The sequence below is a fragment of the Amia ocellicauda genome, chromosome 19 (assembly GCF_036373705.1).
Source record: "Amia ocellicauda isolate fAmiCal2 chromosome 19, fAmiCal2.hap1, whole genome shotgun sequence".
Lineage (NCBI taxonomy): Eukaryota > Metazoa > Chordata > Actinopteri > Amiiformes > Amiidae > Amia > Amia ocellicauda.
In genome coordinates this window covers 13,659,848-13,684,234 of record NC_089868.1, presented here as the reverse complement: position 1 = coordinate 13,684,234, position 24,387 = coordinate 13,659,848, and the positions used below count along the sequence as shown (strand labels likewise).

Below are 24,387 nucleotides of genomic sequence, written 5' to 3'. Positions count from 1 at the left end.
CAAGCCCGACTGAACGAAGCCCGGCGGCTCCTACACTTGTGTGGTCCGGCGGTGCGAGTGGGAGAAATAAACTGCGCGATCTCAAGGCTACGGTTTCTAAAACATCATCAGGGCCAGGCTTTTTGGAAACGGGCAAAACGGCAGTTGGAGAACACGACGTGGGTGTCGGTGGAGATTAAAAGGCAGTTTTCTTGTAAACATCCTCCGCGTATTATGGGATCGGCTCTAAGGTAAGCCCAACAGCTGTGTGCGCAGCAACTGGAATCCTTGACATTTGCAGTTGTGTACCTGAGAGTCGGCCGCAGATTCTCACAGCTGTAATGTATAAGGTCTGCCTCAACCTCTACTGTCCTTCAAGCACCCCCGTCAGTTTAGGTGGCTGGGGTTAGATAACACATAATAACATCGGCTTGACCTTCGGTGCTTCGTATGAATTCTCCGAGGCATAAAGCAAGTCAATGGATATCTGATTTACAGCCACGGTTTGGTATTACAGAGCTTATATAGTTGCTGTTGTCAGCTCTCTCAAGTGTCAGCATGAATTTTAATACCTTCCTTCAAAAGACGGGCTCTACAATGACAATAGCATGTATGACAAATATAGATAGTGTTTGTTCAGTGTGTAGGAGTGTCAGTCTACTCTATATGGTATTGTCTCACTGACTACATGGATTTCTCAGGAACTTCAATACTTTCAGGTGTTCCTCAACCCTCATGGAGTTGATAGAAGGCTGTGAATTAATGCACCTGCTAGGATTACTTTAGGACCGAGCACTTGCTGATAGTTTTTGGCCTGTCGTTCCTAAATCTAGAACATTTAGGGACATTCTGCTGGGCTGGGCTCCAGGAATAAAAGCCTTTGCTCTGAAATGAAGTGTGTGTTGTTGGTCATCCAAGTGGCTCGTCCCTACAGAACACGTTCCATATTATGTCACATTGTGGCAGAGGAAAACCAACATGCCCGCCGTTTCATTGAAGACCAGGCTTCTCGCGCAGAAATGGCTCAGTCTATGGAACAAGCTTGCCCTTTAAGGAAGCTCCTCTCACATATTCATCTTGCTCTGTTTAATGTGGCTTTTCCTTGTTTGTTTTGGACAGGAATCTTAGACAGCTTGTTTTCCAAGTCAACTAAGAAGTGGCTGGTCAGTGATTTTCGCAAGTCCCCCCTTCCCTCTCTCTCTCTCTCTCTCTCTCTCTCAATTTGTACCCAGCAGGACTTTAGAGGAAGCACTGTGTCGGCCAGAGCAGTCTGCTTGTTTTCATGTTTAGAGTGCGGCCTTCTGCACAACTGCCTGTCTGTGGTCCAGAGCGCTCACTGAAACAGTCTCTGTCTACTCCAGAATAGAGAGAGTTTATGCAGAACATACAATTTTCTGTCTTGAATGTCGCTGTGGACTAGACTTGTTTGCTAACTGTGTTCCTTCTACACAACATGGCCTTAACGTGGATAATATGAACACTGTTACATTCTATTGGCCTGGTGAACACCTCGTTACAACAAGGGAATCCTAGGGGGGCAGACGACCTCCTAGCAGACATCTGGACTGAATGCACTGGTTTTATACATTTAATAAGTAACACTTATGTGATTGCATTCATGTGAAAGTTAAAATCCTCGTTATGAGTTGTTTTTTTCTCTCTCCTTTCCATGACTGTGTGGAAAGGTGTTTGCTGGCTTCCCATGGTTGCGGTGCCAGGATTCTAGGAAGGAGGACAGGAAGCAAAGCAGGAAGCACACAGGGACAGTGAAAGCAAAGGGCTGTGTATTAGGTTGGGTTTGGGAGTGTTTTTAGGAAAGCTGTTAACATATGTGGTTGATAAAAAAGAATTGCAAGGAAAAGGAGAATTGGACTTGTTCGCAGTTACATTTTGCCAGTAAAAAGCTTTCAGGCAGCAATCTCAGTTATTCAGTTGCTCTTCTAGATCCTGTTTCTACATAACTACTCCAATATGGGTATTCCTGTGTCAAGTGTGCATGTTACTGTGGCTGTGTGTTAGAAAGGCATCTCCGGTAGATGAAGAATTAGGGAATGAAAGGCCGCAGCCTGGCTGGATTTGAGCCCTACCTTGTTTCGTGATGTAAAACAGTGGGGGACTGCTGATGAAATTAGTATTTGGGACTGAATGAACCTCCAGGTACAGGCCTGCTTTGTCAGAGGTTACTTTCTGTGCTTGGTTTTCAAGTCCTGCTGGTTCTGACTGGTCAGGTTCAGGGAGGGAGGACAAATTTGATCAAGTCATAGCTGTGGATTTGATTAAGCTTCCTTGGATCTGATTAGTAAAGTTTTAAATTCATGTTGACCATTTTGTTCAGTTTGTAACCTACACAGTACAAGGAACATTGTATTTTGTGGGTTGGATTTTTTAAAATCTGTTTATTGTAAGCAATTTTCTACTTCAATTGGATTATGAAATTCATGTTGTTTTTTCTAACCAGCAGGTTTGTAGATTATTTTAGTGTAACTGTATCTTGTGTGCGTATGTGTGCATGTGTGAGCGTGCGTGCGTGTATGTGTGTGTATAAAAGCAAAGTCTTGAAATGTCTTAAATCGTTTACATTTGGTTCTAATTATATATTAACTAACAAATAGCAATACATACATTGGTATGCTTGGAAAAAAAGCTAGAATCAGCATTTGGAAGAACCAAAAGAAAAAACTTTAAACAGGAATTTGTTGCACAGGATGGGAACCAAAAAATTGATTAAAAAAATCCTTGAACATCAAGTTTTGTAGATTATGGGAGTAAAAGCAGGGTTTACATTTCATATTACTGTGAAAACCTGCGTGTCTGAAATCGCCTGCTTTATTTGCAAAGTGCGGAGAGTTTATTGCTGTTTATGATGTGAAATTTTGGACTGAAAAGCCAAGTTGAAACGATTAGTGGAAGATTGATGACGGTTGTACTTGAACTGTCTGAGCTGATCAGGAGTATTCTGTGTAAATATGCCGGACAGTAATCACTAGCTAATGCTCTCCAGAACAGTCCTGCCATTTTGGTGATAAGCTCAGAAACCCTGGCAGAGGCTTGCAGAGCCATGGATGTCTGCCTTTAATTGCGCTGTACGTGCCTGATGTATTGCGCACACTGTGGCCCCCCAGCAGTGCCGCACTACAAACTGGGCAGCACAACTCATCCCTTAGGGAGGATTTCTTGGCAGGTAAAGGAAATGACATCAGCAGCTTAATTAGATGTAAAATTGTTTCATTAGCTGTGGGCTCTGAATATAAGCCCCCGTAGTGGACTTTATATTGTTAAATTTAGAGCTCCTAGGGGCCCAATCAGCCCTGCAGAACATATCTGTGCAGCCCTGAGGGTCGAGGAACGACACGCACATTCCAGCTGTTGTGTTTCATGTTTTGCCTCGGGCTTTCCATGTATTCGCAATAAGTTAACGCGGTAGTGTGAAACGCTGAACAAATATTTGCAATTTACTAGTCCTGTGTGGGGAAATAAAATGAATAAACAGAAAAAGGCCACGACAATAAATGTTTTCCTCAAAGATGTGACAGATTTCTAATAGTTTAATTCTGAAATTGGTTGCGTTGTCTGTTTTGCCATAAAAAGAAGGTCAAAATAAACTATATGTACCTCCTATATAAATCTGTTCGAGTTGTCTGAACTCCTGAATTTACGGTTTGTTATTAGACATTGCAAGCATTAAAAAATTGACTTCGATGAGCTTATCAAAGCGTTTGCTTCTTTTTAACGAGTAGCTTACGATTCTGATTGATGTCTAACTCCTATAATTATGTGTATCAAAACAAGTTTCTTATAAATGTACAACACTTTTATCTACGAAATCTACAAAACTGAAATAAAATGAAAACATACAGCAAAGTCGATCTGAGAATAAAAGCTTTGCAAAGGATGTACTTGCAACTCAAAACAGACATTTTTCAATATAAACGTCTTGAATGATTTATAAATAGACCATTGTGTTAGGTTATTTTTTTACACAACTTACATTCCTTTTGTTTGACAAAAGTTCTAATTATATATTCTAGTCCAACAATATATTTTTTTAAATGATCAACATCTTAAGTTTGAAACCAGTTTTAAAAGATTCAACATCTGACATCAATTATTGAATTAAGCCTACAAATCAGGATTACATTAAAGAAGTGGCGGAGGCTTTGCAACAGCTTGTGTATTTATTTATTAATAAATAGCTGTTGGGTCTTTTGTTTTTAATATTTGAAATGCAGCCAGATCACAGGGAACAGGCTTTGATTCCTGTTAACTCGGCCCTGCTGCGAAAACCTGCAGACAACAGGAGGATCCTCTGAGGGATAAGACATGGATGGCGAAGAAAAGTTTCAGAGTAAATACTTGAGGGCTTCCTTGTGTAGAAGTCTCAGAAGACAGCTTGTCACTGGTATCTGGCATTCACACTCGGACCATGATGAGAAAAAGGAGTAAAAGATCATTTGTGTGTATGCCGTCATTCACACAATAATATCCAAAAATAATACACAAAAACCTGAAATAAAGCCAAAGTCAGGCAGTGCTTTCTTCTCAGCCTATATTGTATTGTCTGATAGCTGCTTACAAAATGGTCCCTTGTTTGTATCAATATGTAACGCTGCTGTCTTGTTTGTATGGCACAGGATGCACACACATTTTATATAACTATATGTATGCATGCATGTGTGTGTATATACACCGATCAGCCATAACATTATGCCCACTGACAGGTGAAGTGAATAACACTGATCATCTCGTTATCATGGCACCTGTCAGTGGGTGGGATATATTAGGCAGCAAGTGAACATTTTGTCCTCAAAGTTGATGTGTTCGAAGCAGGAAAAATGGGCAAGCGTTAGGATCTGAGCGACTTTGACACGGGCCAAATTGTGATGGCTAGACGACTGGGTCAGAGCATCTCCAAAACTGCAGCTCTTGTGGGGTGTTCCCGGTCTGCAGTGGTCAGTACCTATCAAAAGTGGTCCAAGGAAGGAAAAGCGGTGAACCGGCGACAGGGTCATGGGCAGTCATGGGCGGCCAATCCAATCGAGCATCTGTGGGATGTGCTGGACAAACAAGTCCGATCCATGGAGGCCCCACCTTGCAACTTACACAGGACTTAAGGGATCTGCTGCTAACGTCTTGGTGCCAGATACCACAGCACACCTTCAGAGGTCTAGTGGAGTCCATGCCTCGACGGGTCAGGGCTGTTTTGGCGGCAAAAGGGGGACCTACACAATATTAGGCAGGTGGTCATAATGTTATGGCTGATCGGTGTGTCTGTATGTATGTATATATATATATATATATATATATATATGGAAACCTTGAATTAAATTTACAACATTTAATGTCAACCATGTAAACAAGGAAGGTCAATTGAAACAGCCATATCCATATTCACTGAGTGAACAAAAGCAGTCATTGTAAACAGCCTCTATCTGATACGGTAGTTCCAGACAGTTATTTGCGCAGGAGGCTAATACTATTTTCAGATAGTAGTGCAATTACTTTGTGACACATTTACACAAGATTAGTCACTAAGTCCACAATGGTAATAGGTATCTTAACTCTGAGGAGGCAGTATGGAGAGCCTCGTGCCTCGAGTTTCAGCCTCACCCAGGGTTTATGAGCTCATTCATTTTGCGGAGAAGCATTTTTATATTGTATGTAGTTCAGAGACTAAATTCAGCTGACTGGATAGGACTTCAAGGTTTCAGTGTTAATGATACCCCCACTGTTATTCTCTGAAGTGTGTAATATATTATTAAGAGCCCAAATTATAAAACATTTCCAGCCACATGAAGCATGAAGTTATTTATTTAACTTTTACGGCATAATGTTAATTGATTGCATTAGGCATTTCAAGCATCAATCATGGGAAATCTGTGTAAACTAAGCCTTAAATGCCTTCTGTATCATTCTGTTAGGTCCTTCCTTATTTTTTAAGTTTTTAACAGTCCTGAGGTGCGTCTTGTGCTACTTCATCTTATCAAGTTAGCACGGGCCGTACCACTGGCACCCCTCCCTGAATATCCACTCTGGGTAACTTTCTCCGACAGTGATTTTACTCTTGACTTGCTGCCTAAGTTAATGACTAACACCCATTCATATGTTTGTGATCTGTGCAACACATGATTTGTTTGGACTTACAGACAAATAACACCATCCTGGCCTCAAACATGTTATGTGTGTTAAGAGAACACTTATAAATCTTGTCTTATACGATTGGGTGATAATCGGACATTAAAAAAACACAAAGACCAGGCTGGGCAGGGTGGCCTGTGTAGTCTCCTGCAGTCTCTCTTGGTCTAATACATTTAACAAACCAAAGCATCAAAAAGAGGACTTTTGGCTGGGGACCAAAATGAGTAATAGCAGATGATTGTTTTATCAGGTGGATTTCTAGATAGCTTTGCTGAAGGGAATGTGCAGTTCTTTAAGCACAAACAACAGATTATCAAATGGGGACATTGCTCATGGTGCTCACAAATCATTCTTCATTATTCTTTCTTTCATGTGCTGAAGACACCACAGAAACAAAGAACCAGAACCAGAACCAGAAATGACTGCATTCTAAGTGAATGACCAAACAAATCGGTGTAATTAAAAGTATGAATATTTTCCCTGTGATTTTTCCCTGTGGCTTATGTAGGGTGATAGGCAATAGCTTAAGAGTTACATGCATATCTGATTTGAATGTCTGTACTTCACTAAAGAAGCATGGCCTTAAAGAAAGCATGAAGCCGTGACCCCTGCTTACACCGCAGTTCTCTAAAATCTCTAAGCACGATATCAGGACGCACAATCTGCGCACATACCCCCAAAAACAATCTCTGTCCCGCTCGTTCCACGCAGTTCGCTTTATCTGTTTGGAGGCTTTTATCTGCCAGTTGTTTTATGTTCTGGCGCTGACTGGAGACAGACTGATTGCCATCGAGGTGCAGCCAACAGGCTCCAGGTACCTGAGTGAGATCATTGAGAATCGGCTGCCTGTGATGATAATGAACAGTCAACAGGTTTTATTCGGCTCTTGTTTTCCATTGGTCTCCAATAGGCCCTCTTTTCTCTCGCTGCAGTGACCTGTAAAAGACCAAGATGCGCGCACACCACTCCCACACACACAGTTTTGTGATGGTGAAAGCACAGCACGGAGGAAAACATTCATAGGGCCACAGGGCTTTGGATTTGATGTGTTTATTTTGTGCCTTGCTTTCAGCCTTCATATGTTAAAAAAGAATGACTGAGAGTGATTAAATGGTTTTAAAGGAATGCGTGCTTTAATTTAAAAACAAACCAAAATTGTGGATATACAACAATATGTCAATTATAGTGATGTATAGTATAAATACATATGATAATGTTACATAGAAAAAGCTAAATTAGAGCATCTTGGTATTTTATAGTTTCTTTAACAAAACAGTGAATCAACGTTTTCTTTCTGCAGGGAACACATTTTTATAGATTGAAATGCAATTAAGGTTTGGAAACCCGAAGTGCGACATCCATCCCACTATTATGGAGACACTTTGGCAAATTTAGAAATGCTGTGTTATGTAACAGTAATATATATGGTTTGATGGAAACCACATTTTTTCTTTTTAAATGTCTGCAAACCTCTTTAGTTTCCAGTGCGGACGAGAGAACTGAATTGGCAACAAGGCACCAGAGACATTTTTCCCTTTTAACTTGCTACTAAGTTAAACTGCCAGTTATGGTCTACCATTACATTTTTCTGAAGTGACTTCTGTCATTTTATTTCATCAGCAAATAATAGAATCAGTGTTGCAAAGGATGTTGGTTTTCATCCCCTCAAAACCTTGTCATTCATTTCAATTATGCAGGCGGAGAGTGGGATTGAAAATATGAACGTGATGCCTTTGAACTTGGCTTTTGTCTGCCGTGCACATCTCCCATGTGCATTTACACAAACCAAAGGTACTAAAAGTCGAGAGGAATGCGGTACTAATGCTTGACCCAGCGCTGTAATCGTGTTAGTCTAATAGGTTCACCGTTAATTATTGAGTGGATTCTCGTACACATGAAAGTGTTTCTCTCAACACTGAACTGGGTGTTTCCTTTGGAGAATGTAACCCTCCTGTACCTCAGGGTTAATATGTCCCGGGCCTGGATGACTGACTTTGTGTCTTCTTTTGTCAGGGCATGTGGAAACATGCATGTGTACAGGATTAGGAAACTATGATCTATCGCAGGAAATGGAAATCTGCCGCAAATGTGAAGATTAGCGAGATAGTTTGCAAACGTTTTATTGTCCACGAAGTTGAAAATAGGCTAAAAAAATTCAATTCAAATAACAAATTTATGAAAATATTTATACAATCCTCAACATTATCTTTTTTGTATTCAAACTTTGAAATGTTTCAGGAAATCAAAGAATATTTTACTCCAAATCTAAAATATTATAATCCCTCTGTATCCTAACTATCCCTGAAAGAAGAAATTAGCTTTGGGAGTGCTTTGTAGGGAATGGTTATTGACTCAGTATTGGGTTGTTGTTTCAATCAATTTCTTCTTAGAAGATGCACTCAGTTACAAAATAAGTTACTCTAACAACAAAACAAATACAGGACAGGATCAAAGCTGTGTGCATACTGTTTGAGATCTCCAGGCACAAATAATCTGCAGAAAAATGCCTCACGGTATCTTCTCACTGCATGAAAAAGCTAATGAATTCCTTTAAGAGAGCTAAACCAAAAGATAATAGGACTTTTAAGCCTGAAAGGAATGCAAAAGGCCGTTAGCCATTCCCACAAAGCCGGTTTTTGTCCTTTTCATAAAAAAGGAATAAAAAAAAGTCCAAGGATTAACTTTTCTTTTAGATAATTGAAGGATGTGTTGAGTTTTTCGGTGACTCATACATTAAAGTAATACATATATTAGTTCTGTCAATAAAGGAAACACCCTTTTCCTGCAAGTGCAGCTACTGAACACTGCTGTGTCAAGTGGGATTCCAGAAAGTGAAATCTGACAATGGCACCTAAAACCACGATTCTAAGGGCTGCTGGAATTGACTCTCCACCGGCTATTTTATTTTGTCAATAAATTGTCATGCCTCCTCAGTGGCATCCTGTTAGTTAAAATATACAATGCATTTCCACTTTATTATGGGCAAAATATTATCTCAGTTTGTTGTCCACTACTTGGCTTGTAAATATGTCTTGTTCTAATGTAATGTTAATTGAAATACATACACTAAAAGAAATGCAGCTGATTTCATTGATGATCATGAAGCCTGTCCGAGTCCGAGTTACAGGGTTACAGATGCAAAACTATGAGATTAGATAGCGCAGATCCACACACCTTGGGGCTGACTTCTGCCCAAGGTTTGACGCTGCATTTTTGCATTGAGATGGATCATCTCCACCCCCACAGGGCTAAAGGTGAGGGCCATCTTGTCTGTTTCCCAGGCAGTGCTATGTGGCAGCCACACTGCTCCGGGGCTTCTGCGGCCACCAGCTGTCTGAATGCACAGGACTTTTATTACACAGTAACTCAATACACCCCGACATCATTCTCAAACGCGCGCCCGAGTGTGATTTACACTGCTTACTCTGAGCTAAATACGACGTCTTCCCAAAAGATGAATTCCAGTTATTGTTTATCTGTCATCTCTCTGGATCCATTTATTTTATTTTTTAAGATACACAACTTTGAAGTCAACAAATCCTTTTAATGGCAACTGTGTTTGGACTTCAATCACTGTTTCGTTTGTGTGTGCGTGTGCGCGTGCATGTGCGTGCGTGTGTGTGTTTGTGTATGTGTGTGTATGTGTGTGTGGTTGTTTTTCTCAGTTTCATGCTCCAACCCCGAGACATGGTTTAAATCGCATGACCAGAATGCTGGGGCCTGTTTTTGCAGTCTGGTTACTGTGGCGATCCCTAGGCTTGCATGAAGACATCATCTCCTGGGACAGAGAGGTCTGCAGCTGTCCGTGTCCCGCTGACATTGGACTTATCAAGATGGGCAAGCGGGGGGTGCGGTGATGAGGTGGCTTTTTTCGTCCCAGTTGTTTTTTTACATTTCAGGACAGCAGGGTGGGGGGGCTGTCAGTTGTTTTGTTGTTTTTTCTTTCTTTTTTTAGTCTGTTTAACCATTTTAATGTTTTCCAAGATGACCTTTTCGTTTTGTAATTATTTTTGTCTGTTAGTAAAATTCCAGCTTCCTTTTACAACCTCCTCCTCTCTCTCTCTCTCTCTCTCTCTCTCTATCCATTTCTCCTTCATTTTATTGATGGTGGCTTTTTTTGGAATACAGTTTAAGAAACGAAGCCAAGCAAACACTAACAGGTACAATTTAGTATTTGTTGTCTTTAGTCTAGGAACCTGGATATATATTTTGCTCTAGAGACTGAACAAATGTTAGAGCTTATGTGGATTACGTTATCTTCTTAGATTTTCCATACAGACAAACCTTTTTTCGATGGCTCGACCACAGAAAAATAAAAATACAAGAAACTGAAACCACAGAGCGATGCTCAGATTCTCTCTCACTCGTGTGGCCGTGTTTGTCAAGTCGCTGCCAAAGCCCTTGTAGATAAGTGTTTTATAATTTCTTCCATTCTCTTGTCTTCGGGGACGATTTTTCTTTTTTGGCGTGTTATTGTTACAGTTTTATGACCCTTGTTGCTTAATGTTGTTATTTGCACTGCCATCCTTTGATCTCTGTGAGAATTAGATTACTCTTTGAAATGCTGCCTCTTTCTTTGTGGCTCTAAACTGTCATAAAATCTTGGCCCCGAAAACCAACTGTCTCTTCCGAGCAACAGATAAATGTGTCACTTTCACCCAGTGATCGCCGAGTCCCCTGCCAGGGAGCTGTCCGCATAGTGCTCCCTTTTGTTAAGACACAAAGCCGAGCTCTCTTTAAAGGACAATGAGGGAGTTTGTGTGCGGAGGTGAAGGCAGCCGCGATGAATGAGGATTTGTCCGATCGCCCCTGTGGGATGTCCACTGACAGACAGGCTCGAACAGTGAGAGTTGGAGTGGGCTTGTGTCACTGCCAGTGGACCATCCATTATCGGCGTTGGACCAGCCCTGACACGTCCTGTGTGTAGTTTAACCCCTCTTAGTCCAGCACACACTTTGTTTCCACTCTCGCTCACTTGTCGCAGTGTGGGAGGAATCGGCCTGGGTGTGATTTTCCCTTTACTAGTGTGGTGCGCATTTAATACTTATTTGTGTGGTTTGAAGTGTTATCACTTAACAAATCAGTTTAATTCAAATTGTAGTGTGACTGAAACCTCTATGAAAAGGCCTCTGTTTTCGGTCTTTATCGGAAGAAATTAAATTTGAGTGTTGGCTAACCACAGTGTTTGTCAAGCTAATAAGAAGCCACAGACTGGATCAGCTTACTGCTGAAGAGAGTTCAGGATGTCTGAAGTGACACTGTTCAACTCTGACCGTCAGTTTATAACAAGTAATTAATCTGTTTTTATATATTATCATCAAAATTAAAGCATGGTTGTTGTGATTAGAGTCAAACCACAAGAAGAGGATATGTCAGGAAGATGAGAAACCTGCAGGGTTCACGGTGTATTTTTCTTCTTCAGACCCAGTAGGATTGTGGACGGATTAATTCACGTTCCTAATGTGGGTCAAGGGAAGAAATGTACCCCCAAACCACACAGCCAGTATTATTACACCATCCAATAACACCATTATTAGATATTATTTGCATAGAACCCCAGTATAATATTATTATTATTATTATTATTATTATTATTAATAATAATAATAATAATAATAATAATAATAATAATAATAAAGTAATTGCGTGTTTATTAGTGAATTTATTTGCTTTTTTGTTCAGTTTGCACAGGTTCAGGTTCAAACAAATACGGCAATATAAAAACTATACATGTATATAAATACAAATCTTCTGTTACATTGTTCTTCAGCCTCTTGTACATTGTACATGTTCACCAGAGTTCAGCTGTTCGTGTCCTCCAGAGCACTCAGCCGGGTTTATGGGTCTCATTAACTCTTAGACCAGGAGGAGAGGGTTCAGTCGTTTCAGTTAAGTGAATAATTGCTTTAGTTACTTTTATTTAAGCCCCTCTCGCCCTGAAGGCGAGAGCAGGGGACCCCCTTAGTGGAGGTTTTCGAAAGTGTCTTTTTAGGCCGTTTACGAGAGTCATGGTAACTGTCCTAGCTAATGGTTGCATCAGAGTGCCCCAAACTGGGAAGGAAGGCAGGACACGCTAAACTAATAAAGTAAAAAAACAAACAGATGTTTAAACAATGAAAGAGGTGAAAGGACACTGTTTGTTTTTCATTCAACCCCTTGTGTCTGATGTCTTTTTGGGTGACACCTATTCCCTGCTTCTGCTAAATCCAGATGAGCAAAGACAGACGCACTTTTATCTCTTTCAGATACCCGGGGGCATGTGTTGTACAGGAGATAAACGCTACACGTCGGCCATTTAAACAATGTGCCCCCTTTTCTTAGGGTCATGAAAAGAAACCACAAATTGTGAAATATATGAGCTTGACATAAATGCTTAAAGTCTCAATAAGTCAAGGCTCAGGCAGGCCACATGCAGTAAGTCGTCTAATGTAGTCAGCCAGAGAACAGAACTGGGGTTAAGCTCTGAAGGAAAGGGAAAGGGGAGTTACAGTCATAGCTATATATTATGAAAGTATTTGTTTCTTTCCTTTTTTCCCCACAGTCATTAAAATCTCGACTTTACCACTTAAACTGTGCATTCCCGAGTATGTAGGCCAGATAACGGGTGACCTGAAGCCGGGGTTGCAGGCAGGAAAACTGAAATTGTGATTAACTGTACCTATTTATCAGCCCTTTTATTTAGAGGCTTCATAGCAATCCCTGGGAACGTCGGCCTGGTTGGTCTAGGATCTCGGTCGAAGGGCAGCTAACACAAACAGTTGTGCATGTGGGAGCTCCTCTGCCTGTCACTTTCAGCACACGCAAATCAGTTTAGTTGATTGTGTACCAAACTGGAGGTCTCTGTGTGGGACTGATTACAGTGACTCCCTATTCTCTCTTTTATTAGTAAGACCTCGCCGTTCTCCAGTTCAAATACCTCTCGGGCCACAGAGTGCCTCTAGAGGAAAGCAGTTCTCGGTCACAGCAAGATTGTTATCAGTAATGCTGACAGACAAACAAAAACAACACCGCCAGCCAACCAGGAGAGGGTCAGCGTAATTACCCTGAGAGGGGGGAAAAAAGCAAACAAACATTCTGGTGTTGTTTTGAAGCCATGTTATAATCACTGAATGGATATCGTGTCCAAACACAAACAGAACTGCAACATGTTTTCTCCTCATACCAATTTTTTTTTTTTTTTAATCTTTCTTATTAATTAAACCACATTCTAAGTAGCTCCTTCCGGGTGTGGCTGTTCCTTGGTGTGGTTACGGTCGTATCCTGTTGTTTTTGGTGCCGTGCTTATCTCGCTCTCTGGTTGACGTGTTTCTTTTCTTTTTTTATGTCTTGTGAAGGTGACTCTGCAGGTGAAGCCCATCCAGTCCATGCATGTACATCAGAAGCCCCTGGTGTTCGTGCTCAACTCTGCGTATCCCGTGGTCTGGAAGCTGCAGACTGAGAATCTGACCCCCGATGTCTCACGCACTTTCCACGTGAGTCTCGGCACAACTCCGTAGGAAACCCTGCTGCTAAATAAACACTTTATTGATTATTTATCCTTGCAATCCCAATACGACATCAGCCAGTATTCTGAGGTTTCCGCCGTTAGTTCTTGGTAAAGAATAGAAGTGGATTTTTGGATACAGTTTTCCGCTCACTTCAGTTTATCCTGCATAGTTAAAATGTAACATCTAATTTTCTTAATCATGGCAATTAGTGTTAAAGGGCAGGGCCTGCTGTGATACTTTACAGTTTCGAAAACAGAAAATAACTGTTTATTCCAGCGTGCATCATTCTCAATTCCTGAAGTGTTTCACCGGGGCTTTGAAGTCCCACACAAGGGTTTAAGGAGAGTTAATTTAAAACAATACCATAAACACCGTGTTTCACACACTAATTTCTAAAAGACCTTGGCAGGGCAGCCCTCCTTTGTATTTGTGTTAATTGTCATTTTAAATCCCCTTAAATGTTTGTACTGTTTTGAAGATAATATGATTGTAGCCACATCCTTGCGAGGCTTTCGGTTGTCATCATGGGAACCTGCTCCTTGCAGCAGGAAGTCCTAGAGTCTAGTTTAGGATGAGACATATTTATACAGGTGATAAACCGGAGCTGTGAGATCAACACTTTGTTGGAACGCTGTTCATAACACTATTGTTTTACAAAAGCTGTGCATTTTGGATAGTCAAGCACTTCACAGGTGTGTTTTACTATTCAAACAGCAACACCCTCTTAACCGAGAGTTATTATCTGGTATGGTACTCTTACTACTTCACCAGGCTTGGGAATGGCCTCTTCGTCAGCACTGGGACAGGGACCTCCTGGACCTCTGGCTATATTTAGAGAAATCCAAGGGGCCCTACTGTGAGTTAATGAGAAGGAAAATTAATTCAGTCGTCTTACTGTATACTTAAGCCACAATATCACACGAGAAAAAGAACTGAGAAGCAAGAGGCCACCTTTATTAAATCTCCGTGGTATTAAAGCTCTGACACACACTCAGAGGAATACACATACCTAAGTGCAGCACTTGGCATCAGCTTGCAATTTTAAAATAAAATAAAACATCTAGATTACTATAACAAGCATATCAAAGCGATATTTCTACATGTTGACGTCTTTGCTATCCCACTTCTTCTGGTTCGTCATATTAAATGCACATGAGAAGGGAATGTGTAACGCATCATTCAGTTTGCAGAACCGCGCACCTGCGTCTCTGCAGTTTACCCCTCTCTGAAGGCCCTGGTTTGTAGAGCACAGTCACGGGGACAGAGTGTGTAGTGCCAAATCTCCCAGAGCTCAATGATGAGTACCATTTGCAGCCAAGTTATTTGCAAACAGATCGTTATGCGTGGAGCAAATGTGAAAAACATGTGGGCATTTGTGTCTGCAGGTACCTTGACAATAATAGCCTATAAAACAATAGCTGTCTTTATGACTCCCATTTAAGTATGAAATTATTGCATTTCTCTGCTTACCAGACTACCACAATGCCTGCTTCATCCCTTTCTCTGTCCACTCTCTCTCTCTCTCTCTCTCTCTCTCTCTCTCTCTCTCTCTCTCTCTCTCACTCTCACTTTCCCTCTGTTGGCTTATATCCTACACTACAAGACATTTGATGGCTCAGACTGCAGATCTGGATGGCCGATAAAAGTCTCCGTAACAAGTGCTATTTTTTTTGGTCAGAGAAGTATTTATCGGGAAATCAGAAAAGCTACATTTGCAATTGTTAGTTAAGGAAGGCCAGATGTGAGGCTGAGTTGTGAAGTTGTGGTCATGTTTCAAGTAGGTCACCATTACACACACTTAAACACAACAGCACTAGACACACCTCCGAACATGCAACACCGATACAGTAAGGGACACACAAAATACATGCTCAAAATATATTTCCAGTTTTACACACAGCCCAGAGCAGGTCTCACAGGTTCTGTAACAGCGAAACCATGGGGTCTCGGGGATGATCGAGGAGAAGCAGTCCGTCTAGTCCTAGGAATTAAGCTTCAGACACCCCATTGAAAACGCTACACACCCACACGAGTAAGGGACAAAAGGGAAAAATATGAAAAGCAAAAATGCATCTTATTGCTCACTTTTGACATTTGAATTTGTCTATTTCCTGTTGAAATTGTAATATGCTCATATATATATATATACACACTCACCTAAAGGATTATTAGGAACACCTGTTCAATTTCTCATTAATGCAATTATCTAACCAACCAAACACATGGCAGTTGCTTCAATGCATTTAGGGGTGTGGTCCTGGTCAAGACAATCTCCTGAACTCCAAACTGAATGTCTGAATGGGAAAGAAAGGTGACTTAAGCAATTTTGAGCGTGGCATGGTTGTTGGTGCCAGACGGGCCGGTCTGAGTATTTCACAATCTGCTCAGTTACTGGGATTTTCACGCACAACCATTTCTAGGGTTTACAAAGAATGGTGTGAAAAGGGAAAAACATCCAGTATGCGGCAGTCCTGTGGGCGAAAATGCCTTGTTGATGCTAGAGGTCAGAGGAGAATGGGCTGACTGATTCAAGCTGATAGAAGAGCAACTTTGACTGAAATAACCACTCGTTACAACCGAGGTATGCAGCAAAGCATTTGTGAAGCCACAACACGTACAACCTTGAGGCGGATGGGCTACAACAGCAGAAGACCCCACCGGGTACCACTCATCTCCACTACAAATAGGAAAAAGAGGCTACAATTTGCACAAGCTCACCAAAATTGGACAGTTGAAGACTAGAAAAATGTTGCCTGGTCTGATGAGTCTCGATTTCTGTTGAGACATTCAGATGGTAGAGTCAGAATTTGGCGTAAACAGAATGAGAACATGGATCCATCATGCCTTGTTACCACTGTGCAGGCTGGTGGTGGTGGTGTAATGGTGTGGGGGATGTTTTCTTGGCACACTTTAGGCCCCTTAGTGCCAATTGGGCATCGTTTAAATGCCACGGCCTACCTGAGCATTGTTTCTGACCATGTCCATCCCTTTATGACCACCATGTACCCATCCTCTGATGGCTACTTCCAGCAGGATAAGGCAGCATGTCACAAAGGTCGAATCATTTCAAATTGGTTTCTTGAACATGACAATGAGTTCACTGTACTAAACTGGCCCCCACAGTCACCAGATCTCAACCCAATAGAGCATCTTTGGGATGTGGTGGAACGGGAGCTTCGTGCCCTGGATGTGCATCCCACAAATCTCCATCAACTGCAAGATGCTATCCTATCAATATGGGCCAACATTTCTAAAGAATGCTTTCAGCACCTTGTTGAGTCAGTGCCACGAAGAATTAAGGCAGTTCTGAAGGCGAAAGGGGGTCAAACACAGTATTAGTATGGTGTTCCTAATAATCCTTTAGGTGAGTGTATATATATATATATATATATATATATATATATATTTTTTTTTTTTAATTACTCCAAAGTTAAATTTTTCATATTGTACGTTTTTGTTTGTTTTTCTCTTCTGATTTAAAGTACATGATAAAATTTTACATGGGCAGTAGTGTGGAGTAGTGGTTATTAATAATAATGTGATATCTTGTAACAATTGTAAGTCACCCTGGATAAGGGTGTCTGCTAAGACATTGAGTAATAGTAATAATACATTTATGTTATCTATACATTCCAGTTTTATTTATTTATCATTCCCAGCATGTTGCAAAGCCATCTACTTCAGTTTACATAATGTGCAAACAACAGAGCTATAGGAGGTGAGGGTTGTACCAACTAAAAGCTTTGACACCAGTGACCCGAGTGAGGATTTTCCCTTAATGATGTTTATTTTTGAAGTAAGAATGTATTACCATCTGCAAATGTCAGTTTATCGCTGTCATTTGTGGCCGGCTCCCCTAACTATGCTCTTCAAGGTTAATTATCAGCATGACTTTATTCATCTCACTGATAAGGTCTTAAAGAGAGCTTTAAAGTACACAAAGCCAGCACTTTTATCTTCGCTCGTTCTGCTGATATGACCTTATAAAGTCAGGATATTTGCAAGAACGGTTTCAGAATCGAAAAACTTCATCTTAAGGAGTGAACTTGAATGAGCTTTTGAGTTTGGGGAGTGTAAGTAAAATGTCTTCTGTTGGCTAGTGCTTGAACAAATACAATCATTTATGTTGGTTAATATAAAATCGTAATATTGCGATAACCAATACAGTCAACATGCAATTGATAGCTTATTGTGATAGTGTACGTCTATTACCGAGTGCTTTATAATCTATAATGTTTTATATCACTAGTTACTCACCTCTCTCAACAATAAAAACTCTGCACTTTCCATTGGCCGCACTCCTTAGCTTAGAAGACCAGACTGATGCATGTCTCTCGGTGTGGGGCCTTGTGCTTCCATGGGCGCTGACACAGCTGAAGACATGGGGAGCACTTGCCTCATTAACATCAAGGTCACAACTCAATGGATTGATTGTTTGTGCAATGTCAATGAACAGGAAATGGGCTCTCTCTGTCAGCCAATTTTTGCTCAACAAAGCCACATTTCAGTAACAGAGCTGTTATGTTCTTCCAGTCCAGTTTTACACCTTTTGCAGTTGCACTTCCCCCATGCACAAAATGTAGTGTGTGCTTTTGATAGACAGCTCCACAGCCCTCTCACTGTGTGCCGACTTATACATGTGTCGGCTGTCTTTCAGAGCTGCATTGTAATGGTAGCTATAGCTGTCCTTCACTTGTGAAAGACAGACATCAAGCCGCGTCTAAAGGGACATCTCCTGGCGGTGGACAAGCCACTAGAGACCTTAAAGACACAAGAATGATTATATTTAACATTCTCTGCTGTCAGAATATGGTGTTCATCCCTTTGAATGGTCTGTTTTCCATGAAACATATTTTCAGTGTGGCTCAATGTGAACTGCACACTACTTTTGAACACTGTTTGGGGTTTCAGAAGTGAAATTTAACCACAGAATGGATCTCTGCTTGGGCCATTATTCTATCCAGTGAAATCATTTTATTGCAATGAAAATAAATGCAAAACATAAGCCACACATTGTAAACTGGAAATAACAGAGTAGCAACACAACAGTCTGATTAATAGTGACAAATACTCTTGAATATTGTTCTTTACATAAAAAAGATGTAGTATTTTATTGGGTTCATGTTACAAGTCAGTGTCTTTAAAACAATCATCGCTGTGCTTAACCTTATTACATAAAAGAGCAGGCAGAGTAGATGTGATCGAGCCCCATCGAAAAATGCCACTCAGAAGGCCTTGCTGGTTTTGTACGGGTATTAACTCATTAAAGCTTTCAAACAAACACAATTTGCATAAATTGATGGTAATGTAAGTCAACATCCTCGCTGGCAGTAGCACTCCTGCGCAGCTGATAGACTACACTGCTCCGCGTTGTGCACTGCAGCCAAGTCGTACTTACACCCGATCTTTCCGTAAGACGTGCTTCCTGAATCAAATTGGTCCCAAAATACCCCTGCCAGCATTAATTTCCTTGCGATTCTCATCACCGTGATGGAGATCCAGATACGCAGACTGGCTGAGGTTGGGAGCCGCTGTAGAAACTGCATGCGGGCTGTTGGTATTGGCTGTCTGTGCATTTTCACTCCTGATCCAGACATTGTGTTGTAAAACATACTCAAGGTGGTCAGTGCAGCTCAGCTAGTGTTCCCTGCCAATATTGTGAAAAAGACGCGGATTTTGACTTTTTTGTGCTGAGAATTTATTATTCGGTAACCAAATAAATTTTAACTAAAACATATTTGCAGAGGATTTTTTTTTTTTAAAGCCCAGGACTTTCAGAATTAATGTGCACAGGAGCACACATGAGATGTGTCATGATTTTAAATGATTTCACATTTTTCCTCTATGAAAGCTGGAGGAGTTCAGGGCTCTGTGCTGAAGTTGCAGGATCTTGCAGCCTTCCTTCATTTTTTCTTTCTGGAGCCAAAACCCTTAACAAAGAAAAATATTTTCATTTTAGTTTCCTGCAGCTGGACATATACATCACATTCTTAAAGGTTTTAATAACATATACATGCATCATTTTTAATTTATTTTTTAAGTAGGTATAGTAGGTTTTATAGATAGTTATTTCCCACAAACATACACTAGTTGCATCTTTTCATTTTTCAAGAGGATTGATTTCATGGTGCATTTCCCTGTTTAATGGTTCTGTGCAAAAAGGGTTTTATTAGATACAATATTGACCGCTCTCTTTGCCAGTAAATGTTTTGTATGAATGACTTCGTTTAAAGAGGACTTCTACATCGCAGGTCAAGCCTATTATTATTATTAATCATGATAATAATTTCAGTTTCCCCCCAGGGGTGCCTTCACCAATACATTTGTGAGGAAAGCTTTCTAACAGGAATTTAACTTTTTTGTAGTACCCATTACAGTCACTTGCCAATCTTGTATACTTTTATTGCTGTAGTATTTGCTGTGAAACGTACTCTCTGATTGTTAATTAAAAGCAGGCAAAGCCAATGTTGTTTTTCAATGGAGACACAGTCTGCCGTGGCATGTTGACAGATGGTGTTATTTTCTAACCGGATTCTAGACAATATTGTGTGCCAGTTTGTAGACATAGATTTGTGCATGAGTAGAAAACGACTGATTATTCACCCAGTGAGAGATGATAAAAATTTGCCATCAACACGTTTATGTCTTATGCATTAATGCTTGCGTGTATTAACAAGTTTTTAATTCAAATCTGATAGCCTTTGGAAACGCTTATTTTCGTCACAAAACGCTTGTGTTTTTTTTGCAGTCTAAATGTGTTGCATAGTGAGCAGCTGAAGATAACATGAGACTGATAATTGATATAAAGCATTTGGCACTTTTATTCCTGCATTCTGCACACATGGCAGTAATATGTGAATGTTGATAGGTAGAAACACCAGGAAACCGCATTAAATTGTGCTTTTAAAAAGCCGGGGGCTGGAGGGAAAGGCTGGCAGAGTGCAGCTGTTGTTTTTGACAGCGGAAGAAAGAGCTATGATGCTGGATAAGTGAAAGTTTAACCTTTTAAGACTCGTCTTGCCAACTCTGCTGTTTTTCTCTAATTGGCTGTAGCAAATCTTATGGAACTTGGGAATAATATTCTTAAATACTTCATATGTGGAGCATGCAGGAGAAACACATGACGCCAAGCTTCAAATTTGTTGTTTTCCTCGTGGACCCCCCCCCCAGCGAACAACTCGTATTACTGTTCTTTACAGCATATCTGTGGTTTTCTACATAACAGCTTTCGTCTGACTTTTACGGTCAGATGGCAGGCTGATAAGAAACACAGTGTGCAGTACTGGAGGTGGTATTTTTTGTTCTGCTTTTTATTCCTCCATAGACCTGATGTCAGATCTAGCCACGGCTCCTTTTAAATTCGATTTATACAAGTTCATGTCATTTAACAATTCCTGTATCCGTGTGGAAGCTTTTCTTACCAGTGAGGAAAAGTATTTATGGATCAATTATTAGAAGTGTTTAGTTTCATGTGCTCTCCCTATGTTTTTTAGTTTTTTTTTATATTAAATATATTAAATATACTATATTATAATATAATATAGTATCTTAAATATACTAAATATTTTACAAGGAACTTTGAATCTTGGTTATGTTTCACTTTTGTGTTGGAAATACCATTGCAAACTACCATGGGCAGAAATCTGGGTACCTTTTCTCAGTAATGCAAATCATCAGTCCATGGTACTGGCCACATCTTTCCTACAATCCCATCTCTCTCTCTCTCTCTCTCTCTCCCTCCCTCCTTCTTTGTTTAATGTGAACAGTCATTTTTTCCATCCACTACCCCATAGAGAATATATTTGCAAAATATGGTGTCAGATTAAAGGCAAAATTCTGATGTGCTATAAACAAATGCTCCCCTTATGATTCATAAAATTGAAATCACTGATGTGTAATGCAGCTTGTGTAATTTGTAATAAGCTTATGGTCCTTGTTACTGCAGCTCACTTACAAGAATAGCATGTGTTTACAGCCACATTCACTTAAACTCAGACTTTAATGCGATTGAAGGCCCCTTTAAATTTACTATGAAACGGTCAGAAACTTTGGAATATGTGTAATGCAATATATTGATATACATATATATATATATATATATATATACACTCACCTAAAGGATTATTAGGAACACCATACTAATACTGTGTTTGACCCCCTTCCAATTCTACGTGGCATTGATTCAACAAGGTGCTGAAAGCATTCTTTAGAAATGTTGGCCCATATTGATATGATAGCATCTTGCAGTTGATGGAGATTTGTGGGATGCACATCCAGGGCACGAAGCTCCCGTTCCACCACATCCCAAAGATGCTCTATTGGGTTGAGATCTGGTGACTGTGGGGGCCAGTTTAGTACAGTGAACTCATTGTCATGTTCAAGAAACCAATTTGAAATGATTAGACCTTTGTGACATGCTGCCTTATCCTGCTGGAAGTAGCCATAAGAGGATGGGTACATGGTGGTCATAAAGGGATGGACATGGTCAGAAACAATGCTCAGGTAGGCCGTGGCATTTAAACGATGCCCAATTGGCACTAAGGGGCCTAAAGTGTGCCAAGAAAACATCCCCCACACCATTACACCACCACCACCAGCCTGCACAGTGGTAACAAGGCATGATGGATCCATGTTCTCATTCTGTTTACGCCAAATTCTGACTCTACCATCTGAATGTCTCAACAGAAATCGAGACTCATCAGACCAGGCAACATTTTTCTAGTCTTCAACTGTCCAATTTTGGTGAGCTTGTGCAAATTGTAGCCTCTTTTTCCTATTTGTAGTGGAGATGAGTGGTACCCGGTGGGGTCTTCTGCTGTTGTAGCCCATCCGCCTCAAGGTTGTACGTGTTGTGGCTTCACAAATGCTTTGCTGCATACCTCGGTTATAACGAGTGGTTATTTCAGTCAAAGTTGCTCTTCTATCAGCTTGAATCAGTCGGCCCATTCTCCTCTGACCTCTAGCATCAACAAGGCATTTTCGCCCACAGGACTGCCGCATACTGGATGTTTTTCCCTTTTCACACCATTCTTTGTAAACCCTAGAAATGGTTGTGCGTGAAAATCCCAGTAACTGAGCAGATTGTGAAATACTCAGACCGGCCCGTCTGGCACCAACAACCATGCCACACTCAAAATTGCTTAAATCACCATTCTTTCCCATTCAGACATTCAGTTTGGAGATTGTCTTGACCAGGACCACACCCCTAAATGCATTGAAGCAACTGCCATGTGATTGGTTGGTTAGATAATTGCATTAATGAGAAATTGAACAGGTGTTCCTAATAATCCTTTAGGTGAGTGTGTATATATATATATATATATATATATGTGTTTGTATTAGGAAATGAAAGGTGTGATTTGGTGAGTATTATTTCTTCCTGTATTTCATAATGCCTGTAAATTGTTCTTTTTTTATATATATATATAACTTTTGACCTTTTTCTTTTTTACTTTTCGGATTTTGGAAGTGAGCAAATATTGGTCTGTCATCGTGTCTTTGCTTCCAAATAGTTTATTAATTTTGCCTGAAGTGCTGCATAAGTCAGATGCGTTCCTGTTCTATGAAATTGAAACTTTGGCACTTTCAAAACCTTTGAAAGTGTGAACCAGACATGACACATGCCCACATCATTTTATTGTGTTGAGCAGTTCTAAATAAATTGGTATTAATCCCTCTATTGTGAAATAAAACTGGGAACCATATGCTATGCTATTTTATGGTAATACTTCAGAGAAATGCCCCTGTTAGAGAAAGCACAGCAGACCTCGGATTGAGACCAGTCTGTTGATGCAAGTCTGGACTCATTCCTTGCGTTTTTGTGTTGTTTTTAATGTTCTTGAGGTTTCACATAAAAAAACAAGAGCCCTAGTTAATGTTGTCTTTTTTAATCTTGCTTTTAAACTAATTACAATCTGATTCCTGCAATTAAATTAATAAATTACAGCCCACTGGCCAACACTCATGGGCTAACACTTCTGTATACACGTGGATTTCCAGACAGTGTGCAGTACTGAAGTGTGGAACATTACTCTGTGTTTACAGCAACAGATTAGGCCAAACAAAGATTCATATGAAGCTGAATTATGTGTTCATGCCTTTTATATATATAAAAATATATTTATTGTTCTCCAGAGACAGAAACACCAGAGAGACCAGTCAGAGGTTAAGCAGGTGTTTGACACCAACAGAAATCTGGCCCTTCGTGTGACAGAGAGCCTTGGACTAGGAAGTTTCTCTCTGTCCAGATTTGGGCCTGTAAGACGTACAATAGTATCTAAATGAATATATTTCTGTTAAACTTATAAAAGAGTGCTTGCAAGTGTGATACATAATTATAATTCATATAACCACAACATTCAGTGATCTTGACTCATAGTTTTTGATCAAATCCATAAGGATCGAAAGTAAGAGAAGAGCGAGCATAAAGAGCGAGTCTAGACCGTCTGCATGGGCACAGCCAAGTACAGTAGATTTCAGAACACATGTGAATGTTTATCTCCCTGAAATGAAGCATATGTGTCTAGCTCCATTAAAAGCCAAAGGGGTGGTCTTTGCCGTGCAGTCATTTTAGCCAAGTCGTGGTGCCAAAACCCAAATCAGCACTTCATTGGGAGTTTTACACATTCTAGGGCCCCCCTCTTTCATTGTGCAGCTCACAGCTGTTTTTTCGTCTTTGGTGTTTTTCACATTCAGATTTTCTCCCAAATCTGAGGATGGACTTTTATTGTACTGTATTTATTATTTTGAACGGTGCTGAACCACAAAGTTGTCAGTCAAGGTTAAA

The 24,387-nt window shown here is 40.4% G+C and overlaps 1 protein-coding gene across 2 annotated transcripts in view; it reads left to right on the top strand.

Annotated features, from left to right (window-relative positions):
• tgfbr3 (transforming growth factor, beta receptor III) overlaps positions 1-24,387 on the top strand; it is an 89,327-nt gene that overhangs the window by 34,425 nt on the left and 30,515 nt on the right. For both annotated transcript variants that reach the window (XM_066692504.1, XM_066692503.1), the window contains exon 4: positions 13,449-13,586. In XM_066692504.1, the coding sequence (XP_066548601.1) occupies positions 13,449-13,586 (138 nt within the window). The remainder of the gene's footprint in view (positions 1-13,448; positions 13,587-24,387) is intronic.